Source organism: Mollisia scopiformis (genome assembly GCF_001500285.1).
Source record: "Mollisia scopiformis unplaced genomic scaffold LY89scaffold_27, whole genome shotgun sequence".
Classification (NCBI taxonomy): Eukaryota; Fungi; Ascomycota; class Leotiomycetes; order Helotiales; family Mollisiaceae; genus Mollisia; species Mollisia scopiformis.
The window spans coordinates 626,875-645,173 of NW_017263607.1; the positions used below are offsets into that span (position 1 = coordinate 626,875).

General features: G+C 47.4%; 8 protein-coding genes across 8 annotated transcripts; 5 read left to right on the forward strand and 3 right to left on the reverse strand.

Annotated features, from left to right (window-relative positions):
• The first annotated feature begins 913 nt into the window (after nt 1-913).
• Nucleotides 914-2,464, forward strand: LY89DRAFT_787729 (uncharacterized protein). The gene is made up of 2 exons (XM_018223099.1): nt 914-1,388; nt 1,441-2,464. Exons 1-2 carry the CDS (start codon nt 1,011-1,013, stop codon nt 2,365-2,367), a joined length of 1,305 nt encoding a protein of 434 aa, XP_018064439.1. The 5' UTR covers nt 914-1,010; the 3' UTR covers nt 2,368-2,464.
• Nucleotides 2,465-2,857: 393 nt separating this feature from the next.
• Nucleotides 2,858-5,410, reverse strand: LY89DRAFT_597110 (uncharacterized protein; the record flags this gene model as incomplete). The annotated part of the gene is made up of 8 exons (XM_018209963.1): nt 2,858-3,114; nt 3,168-3,321; nt 3,368-3,569; nt 3,636-3,793; nt 3,848-3,920; nt 3,995-4,271; nt 4,320-4,434; nt 4,481-5,410. 8 exons carry the CDS (start codon nt 5,408-5,410, stop codon nt 2,858-2,860), a joined length of 2,166 nt encoding a protein of 721 aa, XP_018064440.1.
• Nucleotides 5,411-7,237: 1,827 nt separating this feature from the next.
• On the forward strand, nt 7,238-8,606 carry LY89DRAFT_689926 (uncharacterized protein). The gene has a single exon (XM_018215999.1). It carries the CDS (start codon nt 7,632-7,634, stop codon nt 8,331-8,333), a length of 702 nt encoding a protein of 233 aa, XP_018064441.1. The 5' UTR covers nt 7,238-7,631; the 3' UTR covers nt 8,334-8,606.
• A 228-nt stretch (nt 8,607-8,834) lies between these two features.
• On the forward strand, nt 8,835-11,064 carry LY89DRAFT_787732 (uncharacterized protein; the record flags this gene model as incomplete). The annotated part of the gene is made up of 3 exons (XM_018223100.1): nt 8,835-9,481; nt 9,534-10,127; nt 10,178-11,064. Exons 1-3 carry the CDS (start codon nt 8,854-8,856, stop codon nt 11,062-11,064), a joined length of 2,109 nt encoding a protein of 702 aa, XP_018064442.1. The 5' UTR covers nt 8,835-8,853.
• Nucleotides 11,065-12,291: 1,227 nt separating this feature from the next.
• On the forward strand, nt 12,292-13,998 carry LY89DRAFT_596909 (MFS multidrug transporter; the record flags this gene model as incomplete). Its single annotated transcript, XM_018209950.1, has 1 exon — nt 12,292-13,998. One exon carries the CDS (start codon nt 12,292-12,294, stop codon nt 13,996-13,998), a length of 1,707 nt encoding a protein of 568 aa, XP_018064443.1.
• Nucleotides 13,999-14,470: 472 nt separating this feature from the next.
• LY89DRAFT_597057 (uncharacterized protein) lies at nt 14,471-15,363 on the reverse strand (the record flags this gene model as incomplete). The annotated part of the gene is made up of 2 exons (XM_018209960.1): nt 14,471-15,141; nt 15,213-15,363. 2 exons carry the CDS (start codon nt 15,361-15,363, stop codon nt 14,471-14,473), a joined length of 822 nt encoding a protein of 273 aa, XP_018064444.1.
• Nucleotides 15,364-15,784: 421 nt separating this feature from the next.
• On the reverse strand, nt 15,785-16,830 carry LY89DRAFT_269550 (uncharacterized protein). Its single transcript, XM_018206351.1, has 2 exons — nt 15,948-16,830; nt 15,785-15,829 (listed from the first exon to the last, which is right to left on the reverse strand). The coding sequence occupies exon 1, from the start codon at nt 16,642-16,644 to the stop codon at nt 16,030-16,032; it is 615 nt and encodes a 204-aa protein (XP_018064445.1). The 5' UTR covers nt 16,645-16,830; the 3' UTR covers nt 15,785-15,829; nt 15,948-16,029.
• A 1,004-nt stretch (nt 16,831-17,834) lies between these two features.
• LY89DRAFT_596913 (uncharacterized protein) lies at nt 17,835-18,107 on the forward strand (the record flags this gene model as incomplete). The annotated part of the gene is made up of 1 exon (XM_018209951.1): nt 17,835-18,107. A coding segment is annotated over one exon (273 nt), but the record flags the coding sequence as incomplete, so codon positions are not given.
• Nucleotides 18,108-18,299: the final 192 nt, after the last annotated feature.

An 18,299-nucleotide genomic window follows, 5' to 3' on the forward strand; every position in this document is an offset into this window, starting at 1 on the left:
GCTGACCGCCCTTGACCGGTCAACCCAATTCATCACAGCGGCATGTTCTCCAGAGCTCGTCACTACGCGAGTACCGACATATGAGTATACAAACCGATACAAGTTCGCCAAAGAAGAAGTCCTTCCCTATAGTCCAATCTGAGCGACGACTCTTGACGACGTTTATGTTTTCGCATTTTTATTTGTAACTAGATGGCAGACCGAATCAAAGGTAGCGGGGGAGCCTACTAGATAGTGCCGTAGAGTAGAGTCAAGTACTGCTTCTAGCATTGATGTTCGAACCCTCTTGCAATCGCATCGAATTTCATGGTTCTGTCCATCTAGTCCTATTTTACTTGACAGCAATGAATTTCATTATTTGTGGCAGAGTTGGCCAAAGTTAGTAAAAGACACCGTAACACTTGGTATGCTCGTAACTGTGGATATAAACCTCCAGACAATAATCTTTTCATACTTCGCACCAGTCTGAAATGAAAAAGGAGTGGTACTGCAGCAACAGCGCCAGCTCACATGGACGTCGAGTAGGGACATGAAACTACTCTTATTCTACAGCTTTGTACTTTGGAGCTGAGAAATACTTCTAGAGGAAATCTTAAGGGACACTTGTTTCTATCAAACACAGTTCGGTCTTTCTTTGAGAAGTCAGATCAGATACTGGAGAAAAAGCCAAACGGAGAGAAGTCAAGAAACCTTAAATAAACTTCACAAAATTTATCAAAGACAAGTTTTAGAACGGTGATATCTAGCTAAGCATATGATTGACCGGAAATCGCTAAGTGTTGAGAGAACTCATGAAAACCAAATATTTGAGAACGATGATGTTACTTTTTCCCGCGTTATCAGGTGACCACGTGAAACTACTTAGGCACACCTTTTTTTCATGACGCGATTCTCCGTTCTTCACCTCCACCTCCCTCCGGGCTGACCAACATCTACACTCTTAGCTTGCACTTATCGACAAAGGGTCATTTCTTCTCCGCAGGCTTTCTAAGTTGTCGCAGCTCTAGAAGATGCCTTCGTCCCCACCTCCGTCTGAGTCGACTTCCACCCCACTCCCACCAGATTTCACGTCTCCACGTGTTGCCTTTGCTTCCACTCCTATTCCAGAGTGTCCGGACTCCAATCATGAGAGTTTGAGCCGTGGAGAGCACTCTTTATCTGCACAATCGTCTTGGGAAGATAGGTCTATGGAGGACGAAAGATGGAGCGAGAACGGAAGATCCAGCGCATCTTTCGAGTCTGGAATGGATTGCTCTTTCTTCAGCGTTGGCGCAAAACACGCCATTTGGAACAACTGTGGAGGGGAAGATAAATGTTGGATATGCGACGACTCGGAAAATCCGCGACTGTTAAAGTACCATGAAATAATACATAGGGACCACAGTGCAGTAAGTTGTTGCTGTTGTTCTTGTATTGATTAACTAACTGACGAATACACAGTTTGAAGATTACATGAAAAATAAACATCTAATCGATTTCAACGATCTAAGAGATGCACGAAATGGTATACTTTTATGCGCCGTGTGCCAACCATTATACAGCAATCCTTCATACACAACAATTCTTAGCTTCCCAACCGATCTTCTCTACTTCTACAACCACGAAATTCTGGATCGAGCTCGTCGCCGTCAATTAAGCATCGAGACCGGTATAGTCCCTCCCCGATGTTGTGTCACAGCCAAAATGTATCAGAAGCATCAACTCTCGCCAGGCGTAATCACAAAAGGGTCCTGGGGTTCATATACTCGACTCAATGTATATCCACAGAATCAACCCATTACTCGCTTGGCGAGTCTGCCCGTTGAAATACAGAAAGCTTGGGGTGGATCTCCTATGGCTATGATTCATCATTCCAACTGGGGCATGAACGGGTGGCTTACTTTTGGTGCCATTCCGAGAGATGTTCGAATAATGTTTCGCAAATTGCAAGACATTTACAGTAAATCGCTGACAGCAAACGATGGAGAAGAGAAGTTCTTAGTGCGAAATGGAGATGATTTCGTGGAAGACGTTTCGCCGAACGATTTGACGGACTTCGACAGCAACAGTGGTATGGGTGAAGAAAGAAAATTTAAAGACAAACATTCCGATTCGAGCGAGGATGATGAGGAAAGGCCCAATCGAGACCATCTACTGCAAGATTGGTTGGCAAGAATAGAGTATCCTCCTGCTGATCTCAACAACAACGGACTGCGTGGACGTCTCCCACCAAATCTCCTGACGACACTCCCATCACTTGCGCCTCCATCTCTTTCGCCCTCACCTCATGATCGCTTTGTCGACCCTTCGTTACCTCTGTCACCAGTACTAAAGACTCCGATGCCCATTTCAGCAGGTACCAAAAGAAAAAGGAGGGCTTCTGCTTAAGGCAAAGTTAATGGGAGATTTCGGGGCCGCCACAGTAGACGTGTAGAGGCTGCTCGTACCATCAATTCCAATCACCGGTAGTTATTCTAAATGATACAATATGTCTATTCATTTCGCCATCAGCGCTCTTGACTATGTGCATATGTCTTGGCTCGTGAAGATCTTCCCCATGGACCTACCTAGCTTTGCGAGGTCGTGTTGGAAGGATATAAAACGACTTTGGAACCCCAAAAAACTTGTTGGATCTTGACACGACTGAACCAAGCAAGAATGGTTCATGAGCGCTGGCGAATGATAACAATGGACGAAACACATGATCATAGCTGAAGACAAGCAAATCCATCAGACTCACTGTGGACCTTGAGGAGCATTTGTGCTACAGCAAAGCAAAAAAAATATATTTGAGCCTATTCCCATTCTGATGAAACTCTCCTAAGTACGTATGAAATCCTACAGCTGAAAATCATGAAACATCCACACTGTGAAGATTTTACACAGTGCCCGGATGCAGTGCAGAAGCGATGCATATTTGTTTCTGCTTCAAACGTTGTCCATATTTTACGGACGGATACCAAGCTTCATACTTGAGATCTCTCCCATCAAGGTATGGCACGAGCTCATATGTGATGGAATAATGCTCCTCCCTCACAGTTCCATCCCAGGAGACGCATGCAGGCACCGGTTCGATTTTGTGTTCATCGCGCAGGAATGTGAAGTCTGTGGTTATCTTGTCCTCTTCTTGGGCATCTGCAAAAGCCTTGAGTAACAAGTCATAATGTGGGTTAGAATACATGACTTACCTCTGTTGTGACGATGGTCAAGAGGGTAACCGTTGGCGACCGTTTTGTAGGAGACGTAAAGCACTTCCTCACACCGTAGCCTTCTGCATTCAACATCAAATACGTGCGTGTACTTGAACCGCTTGAACCTATGTTTCGGCGATATGACATCACCCTGTCTGGAGTAAGATGAGAATACGGCGTTGTTTAGGACAGCTTACCTTCATGACAAAGTAGTCGATTATTCCAACATAGCGATGCCCGTCATATTCATCGTATATCGGCTTGGCATTCATATGTCCTGGTGCTTCTGGCGTGTAGAATTCTTTCACAAAAAAGCCGTAGCTCGATACGAAGTCTCTCACAGTGCCTTCTTCGGGGTGGAGGGCTTGCATAACAGCACCGGCGGATACTGCTTTGATGCTGAAGGAGACCGTAGTCAGCAGGTTGTGATCAAAATAGTGAGAAATGTATCCTAGAGATACACACCATTCTTGTGCACTCGGAAGTATCAGATCAATGCTATACGGCAGATTTCGATCGGAGATGAACTTTGCAAGGTGATCTTTGAGAAAGCTTCGCATTGAGACAGCACCAGCAAATCCACCAATGAGAAAGACTTTCTGAATACCAAGTGAGCTTGTCTCCTCAAAATTCAGATACAGAACACATACTGTTGGCTCTTTCCCCATATCAATAACTGCTTCAAGCTGAGCATCCAGAATTTTCGCAACATCTTTGAGGACTGGGAGGAAAATTTGCTTGAAATCATCGCTGAAAATAATCAGTACTTGTTCTTGTTGCCAGATTGTGCCAAGAACTTGTAAGAGAAAAACCAAGGGGCTCACACGAACAGTAGCAGGTAGTTATCCTGATACTTCTCTGGTGTATTTCCGGGCAAGGTTCTTGGCCTACGCGCTTTCAAGCCTGGTATTTTAATTTGAGTACTAGGCCTTCCCATGATATCTTTGTTTCGCTTCTCGTACGTCTCAAAGCGGACCATGACATCGTCCACGAAAGAGTCGAGTGTGTTGCCATTACCTTCCAAGTACGTCTCTTCCTTCAGCCGATACTGCACCAGCTTCCGGAAGTTCTCGTTCAGGTAACTTGCGCCACAATTATGACCTAAAACAAAAGTCAGAAAAACAACCACTCGACGCCCTTCATGCTTACCACTAGGATCGCAGATCTCTTCGCCCAGTCGTAGAGAAGCCGACTTTGCGATGCTGTAGGAAGACCCGTCAACAGTTCCTCCTCCACAGTCAAGCACAACGAAGGTGTCACCAGACTAGATTGAATTAGTACGTTGCTATACCAAGCGAGATGATACAAACCTGAAGATCTCTTGCGTGACCCAGGCCAAGAAGATATGTTGCGGCAGCCTTCGGTTCAGAAACGACGAAGAGGTTGGTGACGCTCCTGTCTTTCAGTGTACCGAAGCCTGTGAGACGAATGGCTTCTTCCAAAGCTAGCTGAAGTATCCTGGAGGACCTGGGTTGCCAGTTTATTGGAACCGTTAAGGCGAACAGCACATGGCAATCGTCAGTGTACCGATCTCGCTTGATAAGTTCTCGTCGGGTATGCAGCAGGACGGGGACGAAGAAGTCTAAGACAACATCTTGTATATCGCGGGCGCCAGGTCGACTTCCAGCTTTACCATATTTGCGTATGTTTCTCTTATCAATCAAGTGTTGAAGAATTGGTCCCAACCTTTCACGATCCGCTCTGGTGTGCTCAGATGTCAACAACATCAACTTGGGTCGTTCAACGTAACGGTCTTTACTGCGTGTCGAGTGCGCACAGTATTTCTGATAAGGGCATTCATAACCCCAAAGATCTTCTGAGGATGCTTCGCTGTTTTGACAAGAGGCGGGTGGTGGAGCAGAGCCCCGAATGATGCGAAAAGGATCGAGAGCAGGTTTCTTTGTTGAGAAACGAGGAATGTCATCGTCTTCCTCATCAAGTTCATCAGAATCTTCTTCAGTCTCCGAATCACTCAACTCCAGGCGACCTGTTCTTGGATCTCGCATCTTAGGAATCGAAGAGTACCAGAGTTCAGTAGGCACTTGCATGCTCGCTCCGCACATGTTATCTGACGGCCAATCTGATACTGTACCGATCTCATGAGGAAAGACACGGGTGGTTGACGCTTCGTCGGGACATACCAAATAGGAGACCGATGTAAACGTGGTTCCATAGTCAATCCCAACGACAACCTTTCTTGGTTGTTCGCGTGTTGCGAAATCTAGTTCCTGGACATCCATTTCATCCTCAAATCCGATGTCTCGTGCAGTGCGCGACGACAGGGAAGGTCGTGGGTCGGTATAGACACGTGATGTAAGGGCTTTGCTTGGACGCTCTTCTGCTTCCTCCTCTTGCTCCTCCACAATCTTCAAGTATTCCTCCTCTCCCGTAGTGTACTGAGGGCGAGGTCGGTTGGAGACTCGAGGTATGTTCCGCCTAGCTCGAAGATCAGCATCGATTTCCTCTAGTTCAAGACTATCCTCTCGCTCTGGCCGCCGAGGTGTGCGGTAGACACGTGGATTGGGCAAGAAATCGTCGTCTTCTTGTTCTTGACTCCGTTCGGTAGGTCGAGCACGCTGCAATGTGCCTGGTGTCGGCGTAGCTGAGGAGTGCTTGGAAGATGAGGTAGTTCTAGAGGATTTCTCCTGGCGAGAATTTGTATTCATTGTCTTCCGTTCGTCGTTCTTGACGCTAATTTCGGGTCTCATTTTCGACGAGACATCTTCTTGCTGTACCATACTCAGTGCCTGGGGTATCGACTTCACCAGCCTAGCTTGATTCGTGGCTGGTATAGCTTTTTGAGGCAGAGGTGTTAACTTCTTGATAGCTGGTACTTGCGGTCGAGATATCTTGATAGGCGAATGAGTAGGAGGCTTCTGAGGTCGTTTGATGACCTGGGTAGTTCCGGTCTCTTGCGAAATAGGCTTGGAAGGTCCTCTAGACTTGCTTTGCGAGCCGTTGTTTCGTGGTCCCAAAAGTGGACGTGATGGACGAATTTTGGGTGGTTGGATCGACTTGGACTTTGGAGCGGGAGAGTGATCAAGCTCTGGTGCTTGAAGATGTTGTCGAGGTCTTGGTAAAGCTGGAGGTGGCATGGCTTTTCTTTCAGCAGATTCAGCTTGGAGATCTGCTGCTGGTGGTGTTGGCGATATAGGATCATTCTCGTCCTCAGGCATGCTTATTGTCTCTCTGAATTTGCTGTTCTTCCACATCTCTCGAAATAAACCGACCTGCTCAGGAGTGAAGTTGCTCATATCCATCTTTAAGACTGAATAGTTGTATGTATGCTAGAAGATACCAAGACCAAAGCTCGAAGCACTGTCATGGTGAGCAATCAAGATCAACTGGATGAGGGAGCGGATCGTTACGAAATGACCAAGAACGCGTTTGCAGACTGTCAACGGAAGAGCGGCAATTCTTACTTACTTTTGAAAGCCACATAATGTCCGGATGATCACGAGCGCTGATTGACATGGTAATCGTAGGATGGTAGACGACAGATATTTATCACATATCATAAAACGGCGCCTGGTACGAGTTTCTCCAGTAGCGCAGAATGGCAAGATGAAGCTTTGGACGGGATTATCTGACTCATATTATGTGGCTTGTTTCAAAGATCCACAATTGTCCCGCCGACACTATAAGTCGGGCGATGGCTGCAGGATGGCTTTTGTTTGTCCAAGAATCCATGTGCAGGATCCGAGAAGAGGCGTTGTGGCTTAAGAGAAAGGTAGGCTATTGGAACACGCGTTCAGAAATGCGACGGGCGGCGCTGGAGGAAAGTTGGCCGAGCTTTTGCTTATTACAGAAATTGATTCCCTGTGAAGCTTTACACAATCTGACTTTCCGGCGCTACCAGGCTGCACTGATGTTTTCTCTTTCTGATAATATTCACCCACCGACATCTAAGCTAAGCTATTCGAAAACGTTTCGAGTTGACGACCAATTCACCTCTGCAGAGAACGTTGCAATGTCAAAATCGCCCTGGACTTCGCAGGAAGTTACTGCGCTGCTTTCCTGGTTGGACTTTTGCAAAGACACTGCCGTGGACTTCAGGGACACAGTCATCGATCGTGTTAATGACGCACATAAGTTCAAGTCTGGTGAAGAGTATACATGGACTTGGTTACAAGTGAGGAATAAACTTCAGAGTCTGTATCAACCAGCAGGCAAAAGCTTCAGCATGGATTTTGTGAAGGAAAACGGCTCAGCCAGCTTTCCCGGAATTTCAGAGCAAATGAGAAAAGAAATTCAGGCTGGGGTCCGTGAATACAAAACCATATATGAAGATCAAGGGAAAGTCATGCTGCCTAGGAAGGCAGCAGTAGCAGCTTCCGCTGCGATCACACGACTCGCAGAATACAGAGAGGTCGACTCGCCACCAAATGGGAGGAAGGTGAGTAGCCGAGTGGAGCTCTTAACTCCTACTGAAAAATCCACCAGAAATCGAGCAGTTCCAAAATGGAGCATACAAACTCTAAGATTGAAGACAAATCCCACCGCCTGCATCAAGAGCAACGGCAAAAAAGTCAAAGCTTGGCTTCACAGGCGACGAGACAAAGTCGGTCCGGGGATGTTGATGAGCGTACTCTTGGGCCACGACCAACACGAGCAACGACAAGTCAGTGTACTGATGGGCTCCAGCAACAACTACGTCAGAACCGCGCAACAACCTCTGATATAAGGCAACAGAGTGATTCCGCAGCACCCGATCGAGTTAACCGTACTCTGGAGGAGGGCAAGTACAGAACAGCACTGCAGCAGAAGCAAGTAGAGATCGCCGAAATTCGCGAACAATGGCGAGAAGAAGTAGCAAGTCTGAGGAAACGTGAGGAGCAATTGACGCAAGACAAGAAGGATCTGTCCATTAAAATCAGCCATCTTGAAATGGCAAGGGATATGAGAAGTACCGCTTCCGCGGGTGATCCGATGGAACTCGAATTATATTTCATGAACAAACAAGTTTACGAGTTGGAGCAGAAGATACAGATGATGCAAGGCAAAATGCGCTTCATCAGTGGTGATGGGGATACTCTGGCAGACTCTGCAAGTAACAAAGCGCCGAAATTATCAACAGTACAATGGATTTCTTGCAAGGCGAGCTCGACTCAATCTTGCATGGTCATGACAGAGCAGACATGCTCCAAGCACCGTCAAAAATAGATTCGAATGACCTTGGCAAATTAATTCGGTCTGTCCATACCTCCACTGGGTGCAAACAAACTGAAGAAAATCTTCTTCGGGAATGGGTCTTGAAGTACGAGCCCGATATGGTCATTAAGACACTTGTTCTTGCGGCTCTTCGAGATTGGGTTTTCGCATCCACGTTTCCATCTTTCACGCCAAAAAAAACCTTGCTGATAGATGCGTATCGTGAAGCACTGATATCGCAAGGTATGTAGTCCAGTACCTGAAGTCTGCAGCGAGACTGATTGATCGTTCAGATGGTTGGAGAAACTTACACAACCTTGAGTTGACAGCATATGGCTCCATCATTGAAAGTGACGGATTCCAAAGCACTGACATTCCATTCAAAGCCAGTGGGTATGCGTCCAGACTGTCAACAGCACTTGCCGTCTTGTTTCCTGCATCGAGGGACAAGGCACAAACCTCCGACCCTGCTTTCGACACTTAGGGAGAGAATCAAGATGTATGTGAGAATCGACGGTATCGACTTTTAGCAATGTTCGAGGCTGCATTGAAACTCAAAGCGGCCACAGTTCCCACGGAGCACAACTATGAGTTCATCGTATATCCCCCAGGCACATCGCGTGTTCTTCCCGCTGTGGGTTTGGCAAGTGGCTCATGGATCCATGCGTCGATGCACGCATATACCAGAGGCCTAACGGGGCCAAGAGGACGGATGGCCGATGCATTGATACAATCAATGAACTTCGTAGACAGAGACATCGAGGATCGAGAACGAGTCGGCGTGTCGTTGCATAGCAGATACATCTCGACGCCGATTGATCAGGACACCAATCCCAGTGATGCTAGGAAGGCGAGGAATGCAAGTGAAATCGAACAAGACGATGAAACTGATGTGGAAGCAGCAAGGCAAGTCCTTGATTCAGAGTATGAAGATGATGATCTCAGACCCAAAAAGGCACGCAAAAGAGGTCTAAAGGCACCTCCAACAACCTCATCTACTGCCAAGATTCGTCCTGCGAAGGAGCAGCCTGCTAAGAGGATTGGGTCAGATGAAGACATCTATACAAGTCGAAAAAGACAGCGCAAACAGGGTATTTCTTGCGAAATTTGTGGAGCTACATTCTCAGCCTCAGAAGCTCTCACCAGACACAAAGAGACCAGTAAGCCCCACCCTCGTCCCTATAAATATTTATTAGCTGAATTGTCTTCTAGGAGTTTGCTCAGTGTGCGCTCTTTGCAACAAAATATGCAAATCCAAAAAAGAACAAGTCAACCATCACGCGACGGAGCACAACAAGAAACTCGGAACAGAACTACAGGGTCAACAGCAATCTACTGATGTAGCCGATGATCGAAAGCCAAGCCAGGGTCGACTCACAGATCCAAATGTGCAACCAGACGCACAGCCTTCACACCAATCTCACCCGGGACCCAAGACACAGTCCGAATCGCAGACGCAGACAAAGGAAAACAAACAGTCGGTGTCAAAACTTATTGCAACTGGCTTTATTTGTGATATCTGTCATAGAGTCGACTTCCAGGACATGAAAGGGCTCAAAAGTCACAGGTTAAGGGTTCATAAAGAGCCAACAAGAACAGAAGTATCAGAAACTCCACCGACTGAAGACGAAGCCACGCCTCAGGCCAGGACGACTAGACGAAGATCTTCAGTCAGAGAGATGGTTAATGAAAGTCCGCCAAATTCTTCTGACAAACGCCCAGCGCCACAAAAGCCGGCAAGTGTTTGTCCAGATTGCGGAAAGGATTGCTTGCAACCGAAACTACTGAAAATACACATCAAAAACCGTAAGTACAACTAATTTGCTTGCTCAGCGTCGACGCTGATTAATATGTAGAGGATTGTCTGAGATGTGTCGACTGTGGGATCTGGTTTGAGGATGACTGCAAATTTGATCAACACTGGCAAACAACACATCGACAAGCAAAAGAATTGTTATCACCAAGTCCACCAAGCGATGAGCCATCTGGTTCTCACGTATCGCAGCGCACCCACGTCGCAAGTTCATCGCCTCCGTCAAAGATCCGAAGCAACACGAGTGAATCCGATAGTGGAGACAGGCGCGACGAAATCTCAGCGTCTCAAGACCTGCGAAGTCCTAGGTCGTTGGAACCATCAGAGGAAGCTTCAGAGGTATCATCAGAGGAGACATCAGAGGACAACGAAACGCAGCACGATCCTGCGTCTCGTGAGAACACGTCCACACCACTGAAGCTAACAAGCAACGAGTCCTTCTCGAGCGCAATCGTGCCCCTTTCACGCAGATCAACTAGAGGACAGCATAGCAGTTCCCGAATGTCTGAAAGAAGCGATAGTCGCCATTCGACCCCCATGCGGTCGGATGGGAATCAACTTTCTGGAATGAATCATGTATGCCAGGGTGACAACTGCGTCGTCAGAGCTAGCGATATCAGAGCCGATAACGGCCCTTGCAGTAAACGGGAAAAGGAGACCACGGTTCATCTCCGTCAGAAGGGTGGGCAGGGAGGCGGCAGCCATATTACAGATGTAAGATTCACACCTGAACTGCGCTCCTCGAACTGCCCAGATGTCCTCGATATCGAGATTGAAGAAGATTGGTGTTCTGGGACAAGCCAGGTTACGGAGACTTCAGCGTACGAAACACAGAGTGGGATTGCAGGTTCTCAGCCACGTAGAATGTTGGCAGGTCCACAAGGACTCGTGGATTACATGTCTGGATTCTGGAGGCCGCCGCCGCTGTGATCAATGCAGTATTGATGGAGGTCAGTTTTCGAGAAGGACAAGTAGGATTTTTCTCTCTCGCACCTGAATTGGTGGAGGCGCTCCGGCATCTCTTTCCCGGTGCAGATCTCGGCAGATGTGTCCTCCGGCGTTTTCATTCTTATCAGAAGACTTTAGTTTCAAAATTTTGCTAGATGGTGAGTCGGTCGTCCTGGATGTCGTATGAGAGACACACAGGTTGAAGTTAAGTTTTGCTTCTGGAGCGATCCTGTTTCGAGACTAGCTCATCGGTGTGTTCTGATTGATATTTTAAGCGAGTTCTTTAAATGCACTTGGGCAGGAAGAGTTTGGGCCTGTAGTAATGATAAATTCACACCATATATCAATCCGTTTTCAAACGCATTTTATCTCTTGATTTCGTCGGTCCCATAAAAACCCTTCTCGATTTAAGCGCGGTATATTTCGAGATATTTGTGTTACACTTGTCGCCACGAACTCCTCCAAGAGCAGTGTAAGCAAGATCAGGATATTTCCCGTCCTGCAACAGATGCGTCATCTTCGCCTGTATCTGAGCAGAAGGATGCTGTAAGCTGCAAGCTTCTGAATTATTCATGACCGTCATGTGAGGATACAATGCCGCCGGCCAATTTTCGTATCTTTTTGCTGAAGAAAAAATCCCACAGCTAGAAGAGACGAGGCTTCAATTGACCTGATGCTTGATAGCAGGCAGCATCAGGTGATTTCTCCGAATCATTTCCGCAGTGGCTTTGCGGTTGAAGCTTCACGACCTCGCGTGGAAAGAGTTCTCCGACCCATCGCCGTTGTGGTTTCCCTTCGGAGGCTGCGTCTTCACCACATATCTATCTTGATTGGACAAAGGAAACAGTAGTTCGGGAAGTTTGCTGAATGCTCGACACAATGTAATTGAAAGTATCATAGGGGTAGGATTTCCATCTAGAGAACTCGGTGAGAAATCGGTTTGCTGCTTACTGACCTTCCTTCCCCACTGCCGTGCATTTCGGAATCCATTGACATCGTGTACAGTACAGGTACGATGAGAGACATCGAACGAAGTACACGAGATCCTGTAACAGGATCTGTACAACCATATAAGGCGAGCGATGAAGCCAATGTATCAACCTGTGAATTATAGATCATATTCAAGCAACCTTCCAACACAACATCCAAGACTTTCAACCACTTATATCGCTTCCCGGTTCATCTGACCTGTCCCCATTCGGAACCAAAATGGAAACAGCCGCATTACCAGAGCCTCCTCACAGCTTGAGAGAGCCAGGTGCCTCAAATCACCTGACACGCTCCGAAACTCGACGGACGCTGACCGACTTGGGCTTGACGGAGGTGGTGCCCCCCGTCGACATTAACTATCCTGATATCGGACGAGAGACCGACCCAGTCTTCCCAGAAGAATACACTCTCGAGACCGCAACCGGTTTCGTACCTGAAGCAGCTTTGGAACAGATCCGATCAAGAGCTTCTGTAGTAGCTTCACAACATGAGGGCAGCAGTCCCGAGAGTAGCAGGCACGACCTCGATCTGGAAAAGGCATCGCAGCCATATGAATTCGTCACGTTCACTTTCGCAGATGTAGAAAATCCGCAGAACTGGTCGACACCCTACCGATGGTATGTGACTATCATCGCTTCCATGCTCATCTTCTGTGTTGCATTTGGATCTTCAATAGTTACTGGTGGTCTTGGTTTGATTGAGGAGAAATACAACGTGTCGCTCGAAGTTGCCATCCTCACTTGCTCCATCATGGTCTGCGGTTTCGCTGTTGGCCCTCTTCTTTGGTCTCCACTCTCTGAAATCTGGGGTCGACGACCGATATACATCATCTCGTTGTCACTGTATGTCATCTTCAACATCCCTTGCGCACTTTCTCCAAACATTGGCGGCCTCCTCGTTTGCAGATTCTTGTGTGGAGTTTTCGCTAGCTCGGTTCTGTCTTTGGCCGGTGGAACCATTGCGGACATCTGGAACATCAAAGAGCGTGGTATGGCCATTGCCTACTTCGCAGCTGCTCCGTACTGTGGCCCTGTGCTTGGCCCGATAGTCTGCGGTTGGATAAGTGTGGCCACTCATCGTTTGGACTTATTCTTCTGGGTCAACATGGCTTTCGCAGGTGTTATCTTGATTGTTGTCGCCATGATACCCGAAACCTACGCTCCAGTGATCTTGAAGAGGCGTGCAGCTAAACTCCGAGTCGAGATGGATAATCCCAATATCATTACTGAGCAAGAAAAAGTCAAACTGACTCTCGGTGAGATCATTCGGACTAGCTTGCTCCGACCAGTCATTATGATGCTCACCGAACCAGTCCTCGACCTTATGTGCCTGTACATTGTGCTTATCTACTCGATGCTTTACGCTTTCTTCTTTGCATATCCCATCATCTTTGGAGAACTCTACGATTACAACGACGGCCAGATCGGTCTAATGTTCATTCCAATTCTGATCGGAGCTGGGTTTGCACTCATTGCGACCCCTTTCATCGAGAAGCAGTTTAGAAAAACATGCGAGGTTCGATCTCCAACTCCAGAAGACAGACTCATAGGCGCTTTGATTGGATGCATTTTTATCCCGATATCGTTTTTTATCCTGGGAGCCACCTCTTACAAATCCATCATTTGGGTTGGTCCCGCATCATCTGGTATTGCGTTTGGTTTTGGAATGGTTCTGTGCTATTGCTCTGTCAACAACTACATCATCGACTCCTACCAGAAGTTCGCTGCTTCGGCTTTGGCCGCTAAGGTCTTTTTACGATCTGGTGGGGGTACTGCATTTCCTTTGTTCATCACGCAGATGTATGGCAGACTAGGTCTTCAGTGGGCCTCTTGGTTACTGGCCTTCATCGGTCTGGGAATGGTCTTGATTCCTTACGTGTTCTACATCTTTGGCGCCAGAATTCGTTCAAAGCTTAACAGGAAGTAAAGAATCTGTGAGTATGAACTGTATAAGTGGTAAGGGAGAGTGAGGGGGCTGTATTATTATTACGTGAGATTTAAGGGTAAGATTAGACTAATCTCTGGGAATTGTTTATCGCGAGGTAGGATTGGAGATTTTCTAGAGAGTTTCGATCGAACGATGTATATAACTAGAGTAGAAGGTCGTAAACGCATCATAATTAATATAATAGCCAGCTCTGTCTCACTTTACTAATGTCATCCGCACAGGCTGAAATTCCAATCAAGACGTCCATTCCTCTCAACCTCCTTGCAGAAGCGCTGCAGTCTCTTTGCTCCTCGGCTCCCATCCTTAATCAAGCTCTCAGAACTCGAGTACGAAGAAAAAGTGCAGCAATTTCATGCCCTGTAACAGTATATCATCTTTGTCATATGGTCATCGAGATCATTTCCCATTTAGAATTGAACGCTTCATTGTATCTACTATTCTAATCCGTCCTTCAATCTAGCTTAAACACTGCAAACCTTAGAATCGTTCGAACCTCGTCATCATCCTCTTCACCCACTTTCCTCTCAAACAGCTCTCCAGTCGCCTTCCACTTCGTCCCCGTCTTCTCCCCAATCTCATCCCACATATTTTGGAACGTCTCCACATTGTGGTGATACCTCCTTTCACCACTTGCCCTATAGGCCTCTAAACTCACCGGCTTTCGAGTGCCCACCTGTCTCCCCAAAATAATAGCCTTCGAACCCGGCTTCAAGAACTTCACAACTCTCACTCCAGCCGTGACCTGATCATCCCACCCAAACAAGTGGAAAAAGCTCGCCGCATGCACAAAATCGAATTTACCATCAAAGACCTCCAAGCTCTTATTCTCCGAATCTAACGCATCGCCCGTCACGAACTGAGACGTCAAAGTCTCCTTATCGCGGAACAGCTCGTAGCCTAGCTCTACAAACTCGGGACGGAGATCAGTGCCAGCGAGGTTCTGGGCTGGAGCTCCATCGAAGACCAGCTGGCGAACAATATGCCCGAAACAACACCCTACATCCAGAAGTTTGTCGCCAGATTTGAGGCGCGTGATGATTTCTGGGTACTCGGGAGCTTGGGTGATGTACAGGTCGAGGAAACGCCAGCGACCAATGCAGGGGTAGTGGAAGATGGCGAAAGCTTTGTCGCGCTGGAGAGATGATTAGATCACTCGGTGTTGTAGGGTACCTTTGGGTTGGATGCAGTGTAACTCACAATCTCGGTGACGTGCGCATCAATTTTATCAGCGGGGATTTTGCTGTACGACTCGAGCAATTTCCATGCTTGAAGGTAGTTGGTTCTATCGGTCGGTAGCTCTTTCGTGTAGCGCTGGCTCTCTTTATTATATACAAGCGCGGTCATTTTGTGTTGTTGAGGATCGTGTCACTTGATGCTGTACTTTGTCTTTGGATCGCTTTGCGAGTGCTAAAGAAGTAGGTTTCGACGGAGGTACCACGGTGATAAGTATCTCAGACTGCGACCCCCGCATTTTGTGGCTAACATCACGCCACGACGACTGGTAATGGAGAGAGGTTTACCTGAAACGAAGACAGCCATTGTTATCTCTGTTATGCAAGACATGCCGCTATTGCCGTCAACCGCCCACCCGGAAGTCTTCTTCCGACAGCACAACTTCAGCCACATAAAAAATAGCATCAATTCTTAATAAAACAACGCATTGTCGTCGCAAGCTTCGATGGTCACTTGATAGTTGCGATTGAAAGTCCACAAGCTGTTGTGGGTGCCGTACCACCTGACGTATGGGGAGCTTTCACGGTTGCAAGGTAATCTTGTGAGTTGTGTATATTTCACGAACATCATCTGCAAAGTATACTGAAAGTGTATATGATATATGAAGGATAACGTCAATTGACAAATCAGAGGCAAGCAAGTGGTTCATTTCAACAGGTTGACAGCTCGACTTTACAGAGAATCTGAGAATGAATAGCTAGGGACTCGGCTGAGAAGCTGAGAATCTCCTAGAAATCGTCAGGAAGAAGCAGCTCTCTCACTGCACCCATCGAGTCCTTAAAGCAAGAAGTCCTCTTCCAAAGCACTCAACAACATCTCCTCCCTAGACCAATCCGCCCAATACCAGTTCTCCCAACCCTGCTGATCCAAACCCCCATTCCTCACCTCCTGCTTTCGTCGAAACAAATCGCGTCCCTTCTTGAACAGCTTCGCAATCCATGATCCACCCTGTCCCTCAACTCTCTCATTGCCTACAGCCATCAGACTCTCGTACGCCGGTGGTCCCCCTCTCTCATAAGCAGGCGAACTCTCATCAACCTCATAATCCGGCAATCTCTCTTCCTCAACTCCCTCCCCATCACGGGCCCGCTCGTCACGTCTAGCTCCAGCTTCAATCCTAGAGAGCACCGCAATCCACTCATCGACCTCCTCCTCCAGGTACCGTAATTGCGCCCCTATGTGTCCTTGCTGCGTCTCCATGTAGCGGAGTGCGGATTCGTAGTATCGTACGCCTTCGGGGTCGGAGCGGATCGAGTTGACTTTGGCGCGGATTCGGGATATGGTTGCGGCGTTGGTGGAGGCTTGGCTTGCGCGGCGTTGAGAGATTGAGCTTGGGGAGGTGGATCTTCTGCCTCTGGCTCCGTAGGGCGTGGACCGCATGTAGAGCGGCATTTTTCCCTTTTTTGGGGCGTGATTGAGGAGTTTTGTTGTTGTGCGGAAAAGTTGGAAACGTGGGAAAGAGGAGTTGTTTTGATTGTGGTTGTGTTTGTGTTTGTGGCGAAAGTTCTTAGAGGTAGACAAGACACTTGCGCTTTGAAGCGAAACTTAGACTCTAGTGCACGACTCACATCCTCGAAAGCGACACTTCTTCACCATAATGAACCTGATCAATTTGCACTAGCTAGCGCTTTGTATTCACTATCAAACGCAAAGGTAGGCATGTTGCGCTTCTGCATCTCTACTTGCGACTTTCTCACATCTACTCTCGATTATCATCCTCCACCAAAGCCACCAACACTGAAAGAAATACAACTATGTTGTTAAAATGACCAGCACCGCCGTACAATCCGTACCCATCTCCTCCCCAATCCTCCACCTTTATCATCTTTGTCCCCAAATAACCGCTAAAAAATCACAAGCCTCCCAACAAACGGCCTTGCCCGACGAAAAGAAGCACGCTTTAGTAGCAGCTAAGTTCTTCGGCCTTCGAGTCGACTTCTTCGAATCTCGGCACAACTTAAACCAAACAACTCAGAGTGGTGGGAGCGAGTTGAGGAAGCATCTCGAGGATTTGGAGTAGGATGTCGATGCCGTGATTAAGGAAATCAAGAGGTGGATTGGGAGCGATCGGAGAGGGTATGTGGAGAAACTGCTAGGTTATGAAGATGGGGATCGGGTTGGGGAAGAGATGCTGGGGTGTGAGGGGCTGGATAGGGATGAGGGTGTTGCGATTCCACGGAGGGAATCAAAGTCGGGGTAAAGGAAGTTGGTCCAGAAAGGACGACACGTTCTTAAAGCAAGACGCAAATAACATAAAGAATTTGGGCGGAATCGTGTTTCCGATTATCTTCCGGCATCTTCAACACATCAAATTAATCATCTGGGCACAATGACGAATATCCTACGACGGGAAGTTATCAGTGGTTCATGACCCCGCCAAGATTTATCTCCACAGCTGTACTATCTTGGCGCCCTGGAGAGGAAGGAGTCAAGAACAATATATTTTCTAGACGGGTACTTAGACGTTGACAGACTATACTTATATAAGCGACTACTTCAATCACAATCTCTTAGACTTTAGCTGTACTTCAGAAACAAAAACATCAGTAAAACTGACGGCTCTTGAGGATCTTCTTCACATTGGTTTCACGATCGTCTTCAACGCTTTGGACAACCTGGACGCCTGGAGACATGTCAACAAAATGTGCATTACTGCAAACATTCCCCTGATAGAGAGTGGCACAACTGGGTTCATGTACGAAGTTATGTGGGATACTAGACAATTCAATACCAAGGATCTGTGGCCAGAGGACACCACCAAGCAGCCTTTGGTTTACAGCGCCGGTGATCCGAGATCTCGAGGCTGGAGAATGGTAGTATCGCCGCGGGTAAAGACAGTACCCAGAAAAAGATGAAGAAATCAAGGATATCTTCGGCATGGAATACGAAAAGCGACTTGCGGCGACCATCTGTCCTGATTGCCGGAAGGCTTGGAAAGTGGTTCTGTGGTGTTCCTGACTGACTCTTTGATCCGAAGAAAAGTATGGACAGTGAACTCCCTTTACATGCAATGCAAATGCGAGTCACCAACCCATTTTCTAATTCTT